The sequence below is a fragment of the Panthera pardus genome, unplaced genomic scaffold (assembly GCF_024362965.1).
Source record: "Panthera pardus isolate Hobbes unplaced genomic scaffold, ASM2436296v1 HiC_scaffold_27, whole genome shotgun sequence".
Classification (NCBI taxonomy): Eukaryota; Metazoa; Chordata; class Mammalia; order Carnivora; family Felidae; genus Panthera; species Panthera pardus.
In genome coordinates, this window is record NW_026526843.1 from 93,475,287 (window position 1) to 93,495,207 (window position 19,921).

At 40.0% G+C, this 19,921-nt stretch overlaps 1 protein-coding gene across 1 annotated transcript in view; it reads right to left on the reverse strand.

Annotated features, from left to right (window-relative positions):
• CFAP47 (cilia and flagella associated protein 47) overlaps positions 1 to 19,921 on the reverse strand; it is a 546,469-nt gene that overhangs the window by 110,142 nt on the left and 416,406 nt on the right. The window contains exons 54-56 of the mRNA XM_053891727.1: positions 10,466 to 10,641; positions 9,737 to 9,844; positions 3,269 to 3,377 (exon numbers count right to left, since the gene is read on the reverse strand). Coding sequence (XP_053747702.1) covers positions 3,269 to 3,377; positions 9,737 to 9,844; positions 10,466 to 10,641 — 393 coding nt within the window. The remainder of the gene's footprint in view (positions 1 to 3,268; positions 3,378 to 9,736; positions 9,845 to 10,465; positions 10,642 to 19,921) is intronic.

Consider the following 19,921-nt stretch of genomic DNA (forward strand, 5'->3'; position numbering starts at 1 on the left):
TGAGTCACCTCTTTAGAGATTGTGAAAGCCAGCAAGTCCATCACAATATAATAAGGATTTGAGTACCTGGGTAATCAGAATGCTATACCGTGAATAATATAATATCTAACATCAACACTTACAGAATGATAAAATGAGATGGCACATGTCTGAAAAGTAAGTTTATTTTTTTCACTACCGTATTTTGCCAGATAACTTTTGAAAATGTAAAACTGTAAAATAGCAGTGACATTCAAATCCTTGTAGAAGGTAGTACTTAGTGCTTAATAATAATGTTCTGATCATGACCATGAAATACAAATACAAACACAAACTTAATTTTATATTTAGAACAGAGGCAGCTCCTTACTAGATATATGTATGGTTTATCTACAGCAAATATTTATATCTTAGGTTGCTCTCCCTCTGACGGTTAATCACTTAAGTTCATGCACACATAAGGAATATAAATTAATTTCAATATCAACTTTAGTAAAAAAAATAAGAGGGGCGCCTGGGTGGCTTCGTCGGTTAAGCGTCTGACTTCGGCTCAGGTCATGATCTCCCGGTCCGTGAGTTCGAGCCCCGCGTCGGGCTCTGTGCTGACAGCTCAGAGCCTGGAGCCTGTTTCAGTTCTGTGTCTCCCGCTCTCTCTGCCCCTCCCCTGTTCATGCTCTGTCTCTCTCTGTCTCAAAAATAAATAAACATTAAAAAAAAAATAAAAAAAAAAAGAAAAGTTGTATTTCATATTTTCTTTCAATTTAACAAATATGAAAAAAGTTCTCTCTCTATATATATACATATATATGTATAATATATATATATAAAATCATCTATTTCATTGGAAAAATTATATAGTACTACATTAACTTGGATTTTAATTCTAGTTCTACCACTTACTGACCACATGGGTTTTTTTTTAGCCTCTCTGGCCTCAGATTCCTCTTCACTAAATATATGTCAGAAGCATGCGGTGAAGATAGAGGTAGTGTATACAACCAAGCAGTAACTCAATAAAATTCCCTTATTTCCACCTGAAATTCACTGAAAAATCCCATGTTACAAGAAGGAAAGATAAACACCACTGGTTGGAATTTATCTGCAGCAAATATACTGGCTTAGTATACTGGGATATAGACAATATATTAAATATAGGACCTTTGTGAAACTTAAAAACATTTAATTACAAACAAGTGTCATCACGATAACTGATGCCAATACCTGAGCTTACACTGGATCTTAATTCAAGAGAGAAAGATAATTGAGGCAGGTGAATAAACTCAAATTTGGACAGAATACTAGATAATGTGGGAGATTAATTACACTATTAAGAAATATAATCTGAAGTATTTAGTGTTGAAATAGCACAATGCCTACAACTTACCTTCAGACTGAACATTAAGAAATGTACGAGAAAGAGAGAGAGAAAAATATAGCAAGTCATTAATATAAGAACCAAGGTAGAAGGTGTAAGTTTGTGCATTGTATTAGTCTTTCAACTTCTCTATACGTTTGAAAATTTTTATAATATATAGTTGAAGGGAAACAAGTTTTTTATATCATTATTTACCTTGATAATAAGTCCATGCTTACTTATTGAAGCATTTATGAGTAGTCATCAATATTTTAAAATCTTTACTTATGTAAACACGAATTCTATGCAACCAAGCCAAGAATAAAGTTAGATATGTGTGTGGGTGTGTGTCTCCCTTTCTAGTATATAGTTATATGTACTATATGTATTATATAGTATATATATATTATAGTTACCACTAATATGTGCTCCTATTTGTTCTATGATATATAGTAGTATTTTTCTCATCTATAAATTTATTTTTGAGTTGTTTCCCAGTATTCAAGTTAAGTACATATTCAGGGCTCATGAATATTTTATAAGTGTATAAAAGAATGAACATACTAGACACATGGTTAAAATGTTAAAGAAGGAGACGCCTGGATGGCTTACTCAGTTAAGCATCTGACTCTTGATTTTGGCTCAGGACATGATCTCACAATTCATGAGTTCGAGCCCCGTGTCAGGCTATGTGCTGACAGCATGGAGCCTGCTTGGGATTCTCTCTCTCTCTCTCTCTCTCTCTCTCTCTCTCTCTCTCTCTCTCAAAATAAACAAATAAACATTTTAAAATGTTAAAGCAGAAGCTATATGCTTCATTATGCAATATACTGCATTTGTTTTCCCCCGGACTAAAGTTTATATTCTTCTGCAAAAACAATGATATAAAAGATATAAGAAGCACCACTTTCTAATGAGAAATTTCAGTTATTTGTAAACTATATCCTGACCACCATATTCTGGCTAATTTATGGAGAATATAGTGTTAAGTGATATAAGCATGTGTGTATAGTTATTCTGAGATTAAACTACATACAATTTTAGCAATACCACACTTAGTGATATCTCATTTGACACACTATGGCAGTTAAGAACTAATTTCATATCGTGGTATTATTAGCCGGTAACCAGTGATTTACAAGAGACAGGTATTAAGATATAAATGAAATCACATAGATTTCTTAAACAATCATTAAACAGCAAAGAGTAAAAGCCTTTACTTAAATACCATATCTACTTAGTAGGGCTTCATGATTTAGTGTGAGATCCTCTGAAGAAAATAATGTATCACAATTATCATTTTGAAGTTTACCTGAAAACACGGTTTTGGTATTCACTGTACATATTTGGTATCATATGTTTGTAAACAAAGATATTGCTGCTAAACCTTTAGATTTTGTTTTGTTACTTGTGGGAGGAGAAAAGTGACTGGGGCCCACTGACTGGTTCTAGTCGCTGCTAGGGATCAAGGAATGAGAAAATGGGATAGAGAAAGGAGAGAGGGTAAGAGCTGTTCACACTGTTTACCAGTGGGGGAGGGGAGGTGGGCAGGAACTCAAGAAGGGCTGGAAGGCTGCCTCCTGGCGACCCTGGAAACACAGGACTGCTGAGTCAAAATCATACTACTAGGAAATTATTTCCAAATCTGATTCCTAAAATGGTCAAAAATAAAGCACAACCACTTTATTTAGAGTTCAGTGATCATGACTATGACTCTAGCATAGAGAATTTTAAAATTTTAGATGGACACGATATTGGTTTTTTTTGATAAATTAAAATTAGGGGGGATACATATGTATATAAATTCTATTTTTAAATTTTAAGCACTTAAAACCTTATGAATAAATCAAATGCTAATATTCCATGGTGTCCCAAACTCAGTATTGGAAAATGCTCTAGTAGTGGTAGGTAACTTGGCTTTCCAAATATACTTACCACTGATCCGTGAACATCCAAGACAAAATTTTCAGGATTACTGTTTGTTGCTTGCAATTCTAAGGTTTCATGTGTGGGATTAACTAAAGAAATCATCTGAGCCATGCACCTGGGAGGAGACACAAAGCCAGTAAACTTGTTCAATGATAATTTTATAAACTTGATGACTATTAATGGGTTGAACTGCATACCCAAAAAAGATATATTTAAGTTCTCACTCCCAATAACTCAGAATGTGACCTGATCTGGAAATAGGGTCACTGCAGGTATAATTAGGTAAGATGTGATCATACTGGAGTAGGGTGGCCCTTAATCCACTATGACTGGTGTCCTTATAAGAAGATAATGTGAAGACACATGAGAAAATGGCCATATAGCAATGGAGGTGGAGATTACAGTGATGCGCCCCTACATCAAGGAATACCAAAGATTTCTGGTAAGTGCCAGAAGCCACAGATGAAAGAAGGATTCTCTCTTATTGGTTTCAGGGGGAACATGGTTCTGCTGAAAACCCTGAATTCAAATTTCTAGCCTCCAGAACTGTGAGACAATACATTTATGTTGTTTTAATCTACCCAGCGGGTGGTACTTGTTATGACAGGCCTAGAAAACTAACATAATAACTTGTGTGAGTTTCAAAATAAGAATAATCATATATGAACTAATGACATTTTGCTAAATTAGTCCCTGATTTTCTATTTTTGAGACCAAATGTTATTCCACCCTGGGTATTGGAATATATCCCAGTTTTAGGAGCAATATTTACTCATTATTTTATAACTGTTAAATTCAGCCAAAAAAGTTAACATAGTCTAGACATAATAACAAAGAGTAAAAAATTCACAAAGTTCTGTCCATTACATTGAAAAGATCTAGACTAATGATGAGTAAATGCCCTCTCCCCAGAAATGTGGCTGATATTTATGCTAAAAGCAAAGAATAATCAAGAGCGTTCATAATTCTCACCCCACTATCATTTTTAATACCTTTTGATGTATAGCATGAAAATTGTCATCTTGCAAAAATGCAAATCAAACCACACTGGGATACCACCTCAAACCTGTTAGGATGGCTGTTATTAAAAAAAAATAGTATGTGTAGGCAAGGATGTAGAGAAAATGGAATAGTGGTCCACTGATGATGGGAATGTAAACTGGTACAGCCACTATGGCAAACAATGGGGGGGGGGGGGTTCTCAAAAAATTAAAAAATAAAACTACTATATGATCCAAAAATACCACTTTGGACTATATTTCCAAAATAAATTAAATCAGTATATTAAAAAGATATCTGCATTTCCATGGTAATTGCAGCATTATTCACAATAGCCAAGATATGGAAATAACCTAAATGTTCTTCCACAGAGGAACAGATAAATAAAATGTGATATATACAATGGAATATTATCCAAACGTAAAAAAGAAGGAAATCCTGACATTTGTGACAACATGGATGATCCTAGAGGACATTATGCAAAGTGAAATAAGTCAGACAGAGAAAGATGAATGCAGTGTGATCTCATTTATACGTGGAATCTAAAACAGTGAAAAATAGTCTTGTGGGAATTAACATCAATTTCACTGCAAAGATTAATATAACTTGATGACATCTGAAATGGGCAAAGGTGCAAAAAGTAAGAGAGGTGTATGTAGCCTGTGATTGCCAGTGGACCAAGGGGCAAATATGTAAACTAAAGAGGTACTTGATTCATTGTTCATCCAGAAAAATGTTTTCAAAGGAACTGAATCTAATAAACCTTTTTTTAATTGTTAGTTTTCCCAATAATGAGAAATGAAGTTTATAATTATAAATGTGTATACTGAGGATTGTTGTTTTTTTTTTTTTAGTGCTTATTTATTTTTGAGAGAGAGAGAGACAGAGTGCGAGCAGGAGAGGGGCAGAGAGGGGGAGACAGAGAATCCCCAAAGCAGGTTCCAGGCTCTGAGCTGTCAGCACAGAGCCCAACGCGAGGCTCGAACTCAGGAACTGTGAGATCATGACTTGAACTGAAGTCGGACACTTAACCGACTGAGTCACCCAGGCACCCCAATATACTGAGGATTGTTGATGCACATATTATTTAGGGACAGAATTAAATTTCTTGAGTTAAAACGTTGTTATAGTTTTTCCTTGGGTTCCATATTCCTCATAATAAAATATTTTGTTATCAAGATGGTTTCAAACTTGTTAATACAGAATAATAAGAGAAAACTAAAATAATATTACCTGTCAAATCAATGAAAAACAAGAAGGTAATTTTCTTAAATGTTGATTTATTTATTTTTGAGTGAGAGTGTGAGTGGGGAAGGGGCAGAGACAGAGGAAGACAGAGAATCTCAAGCAGGCTCCATGCTGTCAGCAGAGAGCCTGATGCAGGACGCAAGCTCATGAACTTTGAGATCATGACATGAGCCAAAACCAAGTCAGATGCTTAAGTGACTGAGCCACTAGGTGCCCCAACGAGAAGGTAATTTTAATGTGAACCAACTGGTAGCACCTTAAAAACCATTTCCAGAATGAAGTGTACATGTGAACTCTGCATTATTTTTTTGACTTCTTATGAGTCTTAACCTCTTTTAAAATAAAAAGACACTTAAAAAAAAAAAGACAGTGCCAAATGCTGGGGATGAGAAACTATTGTGAACCACGGAGAAGAATGAACTTTCTATAAAATAATAAAACAAAAAATGCCTCCAATATGTAAAGGTTCCTGAGGTGACTAAATTCAATTAATTTCATTAATTTAATTCTGCAAATTAATTAGTAAGTGATCACTACCTGTCATTCTGAAATTCATTAATAATCATCTGTAAGGCAAACAATAAATTAAAGCTTTCTCTGACTTATAAGTGCAGAGTCCTGGGGCGCCTGGTAGACCAGTGGGTTAAGCCTCAGACTCTTGGTTTTGGACGGCCTTCAGCTCAGGTCCCAATTTCAGGTCATGGTTTCATGGTTCACCCACGTTGGGCTCTGTGCTGACAGCGTGGAGCCTGTTTCAGATTCTCTGTCTCCCTCTCTCTCTGCCCCTCCCCCCCTCAAAATAAATAAAGATTAAAAAAATTTTCAAAATAGAAGTGCAGAATCATACTAACTCCACTCATCTTTGCTTACACTTGATACAAACCTAGGAACTACATAATGTATCTCCAATATGAATATTTCCACTGCACTGGAGGCTTTTTAGCAAACTTCATGCTCATCATTCAGATGTTTAACAGAAATCTCAAATTTACAGGTCCCAAACTGAGCTCTTGATACCTACCCTCACACCAGCTCTTCTTATAGTCTCCTCTATCTCAGTTAATGTCACATCTTTAGTTCCAGTTGGTCAGGTCAAAACCTTTAGTGTCAACCATGCCCTGCTGTTTTCTTTATGCCTCAAATAGTAGTAGTCATTAGCTCCAATTTAAAAAATAACCCATAACTGAACACTTCTCTCCACATTCACTGGTAATACTCTGGCCCAAGCCGCTATCACCTTGGTCCTGAATTAGTGTAATGACCTCCTAACTGATATTCCTCTCACATCACATACAGATATCAATTCCAGGTAGATTGTACATATAAATATAAGAGGTCGAGACAATATATTTTTCTAGAAAGAACAGTGAAGTTCTTAATGACGTTGGAGTATGGAAGAACGGGAGAAAACAAAAAGGTAGAGAAACGACATTAAAATTAAGAATTTAATTTTGTTAAAAGACTCTATTAAGGGACTGAAAGGGAAACTCACAAGATAAGAAGGAATATTTGCAACATATATAACCCACAAAGGTTTGTATCTAATATATATAAAGACTTATAAAGATATAAAGGAAAATACAAACTAACAGAAAAATGGTGAAGGGACATGAACAGGCACTTCAAAAAAGCCTATATCAAAATGGTCAATAAATACATGGCAGATACTCAACCTCATTAGTCATGAAGGAAATGTAAATGAAAGGTATATTGATGAACCACTTTATACACATCAGAATGGTCAAAATTAGTCTTACCATACCCACGTACTTGAGAATGTGAAGCAATTACAATTCACGTACGGCCGGTGGGAGTGCAAATAAATACAACCAATTCTGAACTCTGCCATTATCCACTACATTAAAGTGATATTGCATTCCTATGTTTGTACCCAAGAAAAATGGGCATAAATATGCAACAAAAGCATATACAATGTTACATACAACACATTTCATAATATACCAAACCGGGGGAAAAAACACAAAAGTCTATTAACAATAAGAAGGATTTTTTTTTTTTTGCAGGAACAAAAATAAATGAAGAATCTTACATAGAACAACATGAATGGGTCAATAAGTCCTGAATATCATTCAAATATGAGTGAAACAAGCATCAGAGAAAGTTTTGAATAGGAAAAAAGGAGTACAAAATTTATAATTAAAGAAAAAGACCATGACCTCTTAAAGTGACCATTCATATCTCAAGTATATCACAAAAAATATTACCAACACGAAATAGGAACAGAACATTATAATAAAAAAAACCACATAAATCAAACATCCAAACAACAACAAAAATGGTCTTGGATGTTGACAGCTGACCTGAAAATTCAACAGAAAGATTGTAAGATAAATTCAAATAAATCTAACTTAATACAAAAGCACAAATGTTGGTAAAAAAGGCCAAAATATAAGAAAATTAAAATAGCCGCCAAGTTCTAAAACTAAAACATGGCTGTTTTAGGAAGAGACAAAATAGAGAGCATAATTTGAGACTTCCAAAAACTGAAAATCATGTGTTTCCATATTGAAAGGAACCCCAACCACCTAGAAAAATGTATGAAAATAGAGCCACGCCAATTTATAGCATTAAAACATTTTAAAGACACTGAGTACAATTAATGGCCAGACAAACTTCCAAAGAGGATAAGGATCCATAATAAGGCTGGCTCACAAAATAGTTATTATCAAACATGTTTTAATAATATGTAATTTTCAATTATACACAGTACAACTTGGATCAAAAGAAATATGCTTTAGAAAACCATGTACAAAAGTAACAAGAACTTAAAAAGAAAGAGAAAAGGTGAGCACCTTTTAGTGGAATGAAAAAAAACCACATGATTGTAAAACTGGTTGAGCTAAACATTTTCACATAAGTGTATTCGATTTGTTATATACACATATAGTTTTCATACATTAATATATTTTTAAAACGAGAAAAAATATACAACTAGAAAGACATTTGTTAATAACTTGAAGTAGACACTGCTGCTGCCCTACCCAGTTCCCCTAGAAGATCTTCACCAGTTCTCTAGCCCCAGACTCCAACCTCTACATGTCGCTGTTCACCTTCCATCTGAGACCTTCAGATGATTCCCTTGGGCCCTGCTGTCTCCTCAAGTGTACAGATAGTAGAAGTGCCTGGGAGTTTATACCTCTTCCAAGGAAGCCTATAGTGACTAGTTTGGGGAGTTCAAAAGCTCAGCATCTTGGCATCAGGACAAACTCTGAGATGTCATTTATGCTCCAGAGCTGTCTGCAGGATCAGATAAAGTCTGGGACTGTACCTGCAATCACGAGCTTGCTTACTTCCTCCCTTTTCTTATCCTGCTTCCCATATTCTCTTACTGATTTTTCTCACTGAGATCACTTCCTCAACAAATCACTTGCTAAAGATTTATTTGGCTAACAGATCTGGCACTGGGAGAAATCAACATTCTTCTGGTGTACTAAGGGAGAGAAATTAACAAACAGGTACTGATTTGCCCACTAGTGTGCATGCTCTTTAAAGGTAGGAATAGTGACTTGGTTACCCCTATGTACCAGCATCGAAACTGGTGCCAGACACGTAATAGGAACTCAACTATGTAAATATAAATGGTCATATCTCAAGGGCACAAACTATTAGCCAAGTGACCAAGTATTCTCCACTGCCCACTACTTACCCTCTGCTTTGCTTTGACCAAACTTCAGTCGGCCTTCTATCTTTCCCAAAGGCCCCTGAGCTCTGCTTGTTCCCAAGCCTGAGCAAGCACAAAAAAAGTGCAACATGCCTCCTTTCTCTGCTTCTTCTGGGAATTGGCTTACCACAGCATTGCTCCTTTTCCTATCTGTCCCCACCAGTCATTTTCCTTTCTATGTCCAGTTTTCCCTCCAAAGACTCTGCTTAACTCTTCTTGTCCCACCTTTACCTTTTACTGTTTGATTGTGAGATGCTTGCAGATTTCTGAGATCAGCATTCTCCAACTATTTCAGTAGTTCCTTTCTTTCCCTTGTAATAATCATTTTGAATAAAGGCCTCTCTATACTAAGCCCTGATTTGTTTTTCTTTCACATAAGTTTTCCATGGGGTAGTTTCAATATCAAACCTTCCCTGGAAAAGAAAATCAATGACTGAAAATATATTTATGTCTTATCAAAAAAGATCAAGTGGATTATAACAATATTCTTTTAGAAAAACTTTTTTCTTTACGTGAAATAATTTTATCTATTAAATGGAACTTACTTGCCAAGGTCACATTGTACTTCTGGTATTGTGGTTGGTTTTGGTAATTCAGTAGTTAATCTCAGTAAATACCAAAACTCCAGAGCCACATTAGGTTGAAAAACAATGCTGGTGGAGAAAAACACACAAAACCTTGTCAGTGACTTTAGTTTGTGTCATAAACCTGGCAGACAAAAATCCTAAATAGGTGGTTTCAAGTACAATATTTGACAACTGTTCTGTGACAAATTCTACTCTTGTTGTAGATATATTAAAAATTTTTCATTTTTGGTGAGAAAATCACTTTATTACTCAGAAAAACAGTGTCATCATTAATATCTGTTTAATAAATGCCTGTTGAATGAATGAAAAATGTTTAATGAATTCAAATGTCTTGCAAGAGCTATAACAAGCGAAGTCCTGCTTTCTGTGATTAAAGCCAACTTAGTTTGTTGAATAGAACGCATGTATATTTTCATGCGAAGGCTACCAAGTGACATGCAACTCTGGAGAGCTTCCCTTATAGTCTGCGTGTGCTCACCTTCGGGGGAAACAGAGACAGAACCTGTGACTGTCTACAAGTAGAACCAGAAAAAAAACTAACTAAATAAAAAAATCAATAAAACCGGGCTGGCATCTCAGCTCTGTCATCTTTTATATGAGGAGACTTGAACAAGTCACTTAAAATAATTTTGAAGGCTTAATTTCAGAGGATCGACAATAAAATATAATGCTACACTCCCACCATACCTTTCATCTCTACAGCCCGGAGTTGCTGGCGAATACCGTGCCACATACTTAGTACATTCTAGTGGATACAGCTGAAGTTTCTTGAGTCCATTAAGAGCAGCATTTGATAACTGCACATCTAAGTGAATAATTCTCTTTTTTGGATTAGAGAGAGGTATTTCAATGCAAATGCTCTCCTAGAATTACAGAACAAATATATAATCAGCTCTTAGTGTCAGCACTGAATTAGTATTCTACAAAAGCAAATGTAAAGAAAACTTTCACACAACAAAAGGCCATTTGTTTCATTTTTCTGCTTGATCTACTATTGAATATATCTCACCTTTAATCTCTTATATGTTTTCCTTGACTAGTGTTGGCAAATGGTAACATTATTATTATTTTTCAACAACAAATACTCCAAGATATCCATCTAGCTAAATGCTCAGGAAAGTGTAAAATTACTTCTAAAATATAGTTTTCTTCAATACCATTATTACCATGAGGTCCATTTGTCAATGTTTCCCCTAGCTGTGGTACTCAAACTTTAGCATGCATAAGAATCCTCTGCAGAGGTTGCTAAAACATAGATAACTGGTCCCCTACCCCAAAGATTCTGATTCAGTAGCTCTGGCATGGGGCCTGAAAATACATCTTATCTTTTCTTTTCTTCTTTTTCTTTCTTTCTTTCTTTCTTTCTTTCTTTCTTTCTTTCTTTCTTTCTTTGAGAGAGAGACCGAATCATAAGCAGCCTCCAGGCTCAGCATGGAGCCCCACACAGAGCTGGATCTCACGACTGAGATCGTGGCCTGAGCCGAAATCAAAAGTTGGACACTTAACTAACTGAGCCACCCAGGCGCTCCCCCACCTCTTTTTAGAAAGAGAGAAAAAATGTATTTGTTTTTTTGAAAAATTTTTAAAGTTTATTTTTGAGAGGGCGGGGGAGGGGCAGAGAGAGAGGGAGACACAGAATCCAAAGCAGGCTCCAGGCTGTGAACTGTCAGCACAGAGCCCAACATGGGGCTCGAACTCATGAACTGAGGGATCGTGACCGGAGCCAAAGTCAGACGCTCAAGCGACTTAGCCACCCAGGTGCCCAGAAAATATGTATTTCCAAAAAGTCCTATTGATTCAGAGGATATAATCTGTAACATCAGCATTGAGTACTAGGGAAAATCTGAACTAAGAAGACAAATTATGCTGATAATACAAACTATCTTCTTGTTTAGATTCCTTCCTTCTATTTTGGTTTTTCCTGTCCTGCCCCCTAGCTACATCTACTCAGCCCTGGAAGGCACTCTTTACGTCCCAAGTTCTTGATCCCCATGCTGGACTTTTCTGGCTAATGACTTATATTTCATCCCATTACAGCCGTGATCTCCATGACATTAAAGACCATTAATTGAAACAAAAGTGTTAAAGGTGATTAGCAGGCAGGACATATCTCAATCTTAAGCAAAGACCAGTTGTCTAAAATGCCTTACCCTAATGAAATAGAGAATGTTGGACATTTCATTCATAATTCAAAGCGTGGTAATGGATGTACTTTAGGACTTGGAGGTATTTTGAAACTTATCAAATTAAAGGAGTGACAAAAACAACCTTGATGTTAAGCTGGTAGGTACAGGTGGTGATGGGGAGAGAGTTATTCACAAAACATACCTTTAAGATAGACATTACAGCTTCATCCAAGGAACGAACATTTGCTTGATTACCGATATATAAATAAATGAGTGGATAAATGTAACATTTGGGGGGAATAGAAATAGCATTTAGTATGGTGAACAACATCTGGTAAGGAAAGATGAAAAACAAGAATATATACAAATTTACAACTGAATTGGGATATCATTTAAAAAAATTTTTTTTAACATTTATTCATTTTTGAGAGATAGAGAGAGACAGAGCATGAGCAGGGGAGGAGCAGAGAGACAGGGAGACACAGAATCCAAAGCAGGCTGCAGGCTCCAAGCTGTCAGCACAGAGCCCGATGTGGGGCTCGAACCCACGAACTGCGAGATCATGACCTGAGCCCAAGTCAGACGCTTAACTGACTGAGCCACACAGGCGCCCCATGGGATATCATTTATTACAAATCAGATTTAATTATAAATGCAATGGAAAATGGCCACTGCCAATAGTTTCAGAAGATATTAGAATCATGGATTCCTAAAATATATGGGCATTTAAATTGCTATATTAAAATAATCAATGTTCATAATCATAAAGAAGGAAAAGTAAAAATATAAAATGCAAAAAACCCAATAATGACATTATGTCACAAAGTTTATAATTTCGTGAGACTGTTATAGAATTTAGTCTTCTAGGAAGTTTCTAAGGGTCAAACAGATCAACAACTAAACCATATGACCAGGATAACAAATACCAACAACCATATATTGGCCTAGAAACTTTGCCCAGGTCTTTAGACAGAAAACTAAAATGAGACAACGTTGGACTAGACATTTGTCCTGGTCTATTACTCAGATATTTCTTAGAGATGATCGGTGTCAGTCTATAGTAATGCCATAGCTTCTTCCTCATAAAAGTAAAAAGTGATTTTCAAAATGTTTTCACCACAATCTCAAGGAATTAATTTTACATCATAACCCGGCCCACATACACGTACCACTGAAAAAAAAGATTCGCAAAACATTCCTTACTTTTCCCACACATGACATTTTCTGATACTTTCTATTTTCTTTTATTCTATTTCTTTATTTTGTAATTTTTAAAATTTTTTAATTAAAAAAAAATTAATGTTTAATTTTGAGGGAAAAAGAGAGCATGAGCAGGGGAGGGGCAGAGAGAGAAGGAGACAAAGAATCTCAAACAGGCTTCAGGCTCTGAGCTGTCAGCACAGAGCCTAATGTGGGGCTCAAACCCACAGACTGCGAGATCATGACCTGAGCTGAAGTCAGGCACTTAACGAATGAGCTACCCAGGTGCCCCCTACTCTATTCTGTTTCTTAAAAAAAGAAATAATAATAATAATAATGCTCATTTTGACCCACTCATGTTTTGAGATCTATACAATGAAAACTCTGGTCTAAAGAGGAATGAAGTACTGGAATACCAAATTGTTTCATGTCTTATCACATATAAACTTTGAGCTCAAAGTAAAACAAAACCACTTTCAATCTAGTGTGATCTCTGTGAACTACAAGCCATGTAACAGAAGCATGCCCCAGTGTTACAAATGTGTTAGGACCTTCTGCACTTGGCCAAATCTCAAGAGATGAAAATGAGGATGCAGCTCTGGGGCATTTGTGTAACAGTTCCTCTTTGATACGTCCATGGCTGAGAAGAAAAGCTGGTAAAAGCAAGATAAGAGGTACCAGCCAGATGTCCAAGGGCGGATACTCCCCTTGCATGCTGTTGGCTTCTGTAACCTTGTTTGCCTCCTGCCTCCACTAACTACCCAAGTAGCACCACTGATAAATGCCCCCTCCCCTTTTTCTTTTTTCTCTTGGACCCCCTCCCATCCCATCCCAGCCATAAAAGGAGGCCAGCCAATGCCAAGGTTCGGGACTCAGTCTTTGGAGGTGACTCCACTGGGCCGGCACCAGTGCACAATGAACAGTCTTTCCTGATTCCCCGAGTGCGTGTGGCTTGTCTCTTCCTGGGTGTGGTGTACTTGCTGTAACATTTTGGAGCATTGGCCGGGAAGCCAACAGCTGCACTAGCCCCTTGAGCCACCGTTGTCGGTGGCCAGCAGACAGGCCACTCTTCGAGGGCCCCTGTGACAGAAAAGAAGGCACACCGCTGGTGACTTCACTGGACTCTGACCCTTGCTGGGCTGGCCATAGTCCGCCCCCACTGCACTCGGATGGACTCCAGGGGGAATCAGAAAATTCTGCCAGGATGGGACATCGGACCTGGTAAGTGTCCCCAGGGACCCAGGACCGAGTTCAGGCCCGCCCTAGAGGCAGAAGGGGAGCTTGATGACCTCCCAGGTGGCACAGTCTCTGCATAGCACAGGGAAGTCCTGGGTGGAAGTCTGCAATCTGTGTGAATGTGTGCATGAGTGCCCGTGCTCCACGGTCTCAGCTACGGAGCCTGAGTGGGTCCTACCCTGCAATTCCGCGATGACCTCATACAGTTCAAGGCAGAATCAGGTTCCCAGAGGCCTCATCCGAGTCAGGGGTTTATACTGACCTGCCAATGCTAAGAGGCATCTAAATCCCCGTGAGGGGAGCGGCCAGGCAGACGAAGTGACATCTTCCCTTGTGTTTGTCCTGCAACACCATACATTGGGAAGGATTTATCTAGAATACCAGGATGGGGGAAAATTCCTCAAAACCAACTGTTTTGGAATGTATGATTAAGAATTTTAAAAAGGGATTTTCAGGTGACTATGGGGTCAAATTGACCCCCAGGAAGTTACACACTCTCTGTGAATTAGAATGGCCCATGTCTGGTGTAGGTTGGTCCCCTGCAGGCACCTGAGATGTCCCCACAATCTGAGCTGTTTATAAAGTAGTTAGTGGAGACCTTGGCCACCCAGATCAATTTCTATATATGGATCAGTGGCTGGAAATAGCCCAAGTCAAGCCTACTTGGGTCTGGGTTGATGTTAATAGTAAGGGACAATGTAGGGTCTTAGTGGCACAGGCCAAGAAGAAGACCTCATAGCAGAAAATTCTGCCCTCCATCCTCCAGGAAAATTCAGAAGTCCCTCCATTTCCACCACCATATGCCCCCAGCGCCCCATCAATCAAGGGAGGGGAACCTCCTCTGCCTGATAATCCACCCTCATCGGTCTCGGCTCTGCCAGCAGTCAGACCACCCCAACCGGGGACACCTCAACTGGTAGGAAGATGCCTTAGGTCCGTGGCTCAAGGTCCAAAGCCCCCAATGGCAATGCAGATGGCATTGTGGGAGACTAGGGGCCGCCAGAGAATACGCCCCAATGGGACCCTACAGTAGGGGGGATTGTTTTTCTACTACCAACCGTTCTCTACTACTGACTTCCTCAGTTGGAAATACCACACGCCGCCCTACTCTGAGAAGCCACAGGTGATGACAGATCTCCTAGAATCCATAATCCAGACTCACCGCCCTGCTTGGGTCGGCTGCAAACAGCTTCTTCTTACCCTTTTCAACATGGAAAAGCACTGACAAATTGTCCCCAAAGCCAGAAAATGGCTCCAGATTCAGGTACCAGATGGGAATCTAGATATTGAGGCTTGGGTATGGGAGGCTATGCCCGAAGAAGAGCCCCACTGGGACCCCAACACAGAAATGGGAAGGGCCAGACTAGAAAAATACTGACTCACCTTCCTCCAGGGAATAAAACCAGGGGCCAAAAAGCCCACCAACATGGCAAAGGTATCTGAGGTCTTACAAAAGCCAGAAGAGAATCTGGCTGATTTCTATGAAAGATTATGTGAAGCCTTCAGAGTTTACACTCCATTTGACCCAGAAGCCCCTGAAAATCAGTGCATGGTCAATGCTGCCTTTGTGGGACAGGCCCAAAGTGACATTAGACAGAAGCTCCAAAAATTGGAAGGATTTGATGGAAAAAATGCCACAAAATTATTGGAAATCACCAACAAGGTTTTTGTAAACTAGGATCAAGCTGCCAGAAAGGAGGCAGACCAAAGAATGAAACAAAAGGCAGCTCTCCTGGCCGCCGCCTTGAGGTGACCACCCCCTTCGGAAGGGCCCCCACGGAAACCACGAGGGATGCAAGAACAAAGAAGAAGGGCGCCACTGGGATGGGATCAATGTGCCAACTGCAAAGAATTTGGACACTGGAAAAATGAACGCCCCAAATGCCAAAAAGGGAGACCAAACACTTCTGCTCCACCCAGCCACTACCAGCCAGGACCACCTGAGGCTGACCTGAATGGACTGGCAGGAGTGGACTCTGATAAGGAAAGACCAGGTTCTATCCAACTAGGCCCCTATGAGCCCATGGTCAAAATGAAGGTGAGGGCCAAACAATAGACTTCATGGTGGACACTGGGGCCGAACACTCTGTGGTGACATGCAAGGTGGCACCTCTGTTGGGTCGAGAAGTCACCATCGTAGGAGCACCGAGGTGTAAACCCAAAGGCCATGTTGTGGTCTCCGACAATGCCAGCTGGGGCGTCACCAAGTAGTGCATGAATTCCTGTACCCACCTGACTGCCTGGTCTCACTGTTAGGTAGAGACCTCTTAGCCAAGTTGGGTGAAGATAACCTTCTCCTCAAACAGATGGACACAACTGCGCCTAAAAGAAAAGGCCCAACCCATGATTTTGTCCCTGACGATTTAATGGGAAGAAAAATGGAAATTATATACTTACCCTCCCGGGGAGCCAACTGTGGTCGCCGAGCTAGAAGCTGAATTCCTTTCACTTTGGGCAGAAGGAAACCCCCCTGGTCTGGCAAAAAACCATCCCCCCTATATTAATTGACCTAAAGCCTGGGGCTGAACCTGTCAAAATACACCAATATATGATCCCACAGGAGGCACGCCTGGGGATCCAGACACACTTGGAAAGGCTACTCAAATGGGGACTTCTAAAACGATGTCAGTCCCCATGGAATATTCCCCTGCTGCCCGTGAAAAAGCCTGGGACAAATGATTACTGCCGTGTACAAGACCTGAGAGCCATTAATGAAGCAGCCTTCATGTTGCATTCAGCATTGCCTAACCCATACACTCTACTAAAACTCATACCCTCTGAAGCAGAATGGTTCACACGCCTAGATTTAAAGGACACCTTCTTCTGTCTCCAGCTAGAGCCTAACAACCAACCCCTATTTGCTTTTGAGTGGGAAAACCCTACCACATGGGCAAAGGAACAATTCACTTGGACTAGACTGCCACAAGGATTCAAAAATTCACCAATCTTAATCAGTGGGGCACTAGCATCTGATTTAGCCAGGTTTCCAAGATGGAACCTAGCATGTGCCCTCTTGCAGTATATGGACAATCTCTTGCTAGCCAGTCCCAAGCAGACCCAGTGCTGGGAGGGAACCAGAGCCCTACTCAGGCTATTAGCAGAGGCGGGATACCAGGTGTCAAAGAAAAAGGCACAGATCTGCCAAGAGGAAGTTCAATATTTGGGCTTCAAAATTACCCAAGGCAAACAGATGCTGGGAGCCAAAAGGAAACAGGCAGTCTGTGCCATTCCAGTTCCCACTACCTGCTGGCAGACCCAAGAGTTACTGGGAGCAGCAGGATTCTGTCCAATATGGATCCCAGGGTTCTCAGAGTTGGCCAGACCTCTATACAAAGCACTAAAGGGGGAAGAGAGAGCACCCCTTTTCTGGGGCCCTAATCAAGAAAAGGCATTCAAAAATATAAAAAAACTCACAGAGGCACTGCTCTTGGGACTCCCAGATATATCATGAGATTTCAACCTGTTCATACATGAGAAGAATGGGGTGACTCTGGGGGTTCTCACCCAGGAACGTGGGCCTTGGCAAAGACCAGTGGCATACCTTTCAAAGCAGATTAACTCAGTTGTGGCAGGATGGCCACCCTGTCTGAGGACCCTGGCAGCCACCACACTTTTAACCAAGAAAGCAGACAAACACGTTGGGGCAAAACCTAAACCTTAAGGTTCCCCATTCTGTCATTGCCTTGATGGATGCCAGAGGGCAACACTGGGTAACGCATGCTCGGATGATACAATATGAGGGACTGCTATGTGAGAACCCATGAATAAGATTGGAAGCCATAAAAACTCTAAGCCCTGCCGCTTTCTTGCCTGCAGTGGCAGGGCCCTCAGAGCATGATTGTCTAGAAGTACTTGATGAAGTCTCTTCTAGCTAACCAGACCTATCAGACAGGCCCTTACAAAATTCTGACTTCATCCTGTATACCAACGGTAACAGCTTCATGAATGAAGGCAAAAGATATAGTGGTTTTGCAATAGTCTCTGATTTTGAGGTCATAGAAGCAAAGGCCCTTCCATAGGACCACAATGGTCAGCCCAAAAAGCAGAACTGTGGGCCCTAATAAGAGCACTGGAACTCAGTAAAGACAAACAGGCCAACATATACACTGACTTGAGCTATGCCTTTGCCACTCTACATGTACAAGGGGCTCTATACAAGGAGAGAGGACTTGTGAGCGCATGAGGAAGAGAAATAAAAAATCGGGAAGAAATCCTAAAACTATTAAGGGCACTCTGGGATCCGAGGGAGGTAGCAGTCATCCACTGCAAGGGACACCAAAGAGGAAAGGACTCAGTGTCAGAAGGTAACCGATGAGCTGACATCACAGCTAAACAAGCAGCGGGAAAACAGACAACACCCTCAAAAATCATGCTGGCCCTGGAACTGCCAACTTCCCCAAAGTACACAATCCAAGAAACAAAACAGGCACAGCACAGCAGAAAAAGGAGGCCAGACAGAAGACGGATGGTGGGTACTTCCAGACCAAAGAGTCTATGTATGGGAGCAGCTAGCCCACCAGGGGGGTTCTCCAACAGCATGAGCTCACCCACCTAGGAAAAACTGCCCTTGAAACCTTATTAGCCGTTACTCTGTAATTGCTCAACTCCCATCCCTCTGTGCCTCTCTCAACACTGCCTCCTCCGTGCTCAAAATAATGCCAAACAAGGCCCCACTGGGCCTATGGGAATCCAACACTGTGGTCACGCATGCTTCGGCATGCTTCAAAGGTTTAGAGGTAGATTTTACCGAAATGAGACTCAGTAAGGATACAAATATCTTTTAGTAATCATCTGCACATTTTTGGGCTGAGTTGAAGCCTATCCCACACGCACCGAAAAGGCAAGAGAAATAACCAAGGCCTTGCTAAGTGATCTCATTCCCAGATATGGAATGCAATTAACCATAGGCCCAGCTTTTGTGGCCAAGGTGGTGTAACAAGTAGCCAAAACCCTAGGTATCCAATGGAACGTACACACAGCCTACCGGACCCAGAGTTCAGGGAAAGTGGAATGTATGAACTGGACCCTTAAATCAGCCATGGCAAAACTATGTCAGGAAACTAACTTGCCCTGGACAGATATACTACCCCTAGCTCTTCTCTGAATATGCTGTACACCCCAGGCAAAAATAGGATTCTCCCCATTTGAGATCCTATATGGAAGACTCCCTCCACTAGTCAAATTCAAGGGGGACCTGACAGAGCTAGGGAATTTAGAAACACAAAAACAACTCCAAGGACTAGGGAAAACTGTACTTGAGATACATTAGATGGGTGAGAGACAGGATACTTATTTCCCTAGGAATAAGTGTATACCCCCACAAACCTGGGGATCAGGTTTGGATAAAAGACTAGAAAAAGGAACCACTTAAACCTACCTGGAAGGGACCTTATTTAGTTGTGCTAACTATGCCCACAGCTCTCCAGGTTTCAGGGCTTATTGCCTGGATCCACCATTCTCAAGTAAAGGCTTCACCACCTGTCACCTGACAACCACTTGAAATGGAAAGTAACTGCTAACCAGAACAATGCTCTACAGATCACCCTTAAGAAGATAGCAACCGAAAAGCAGCCTGCAGCCA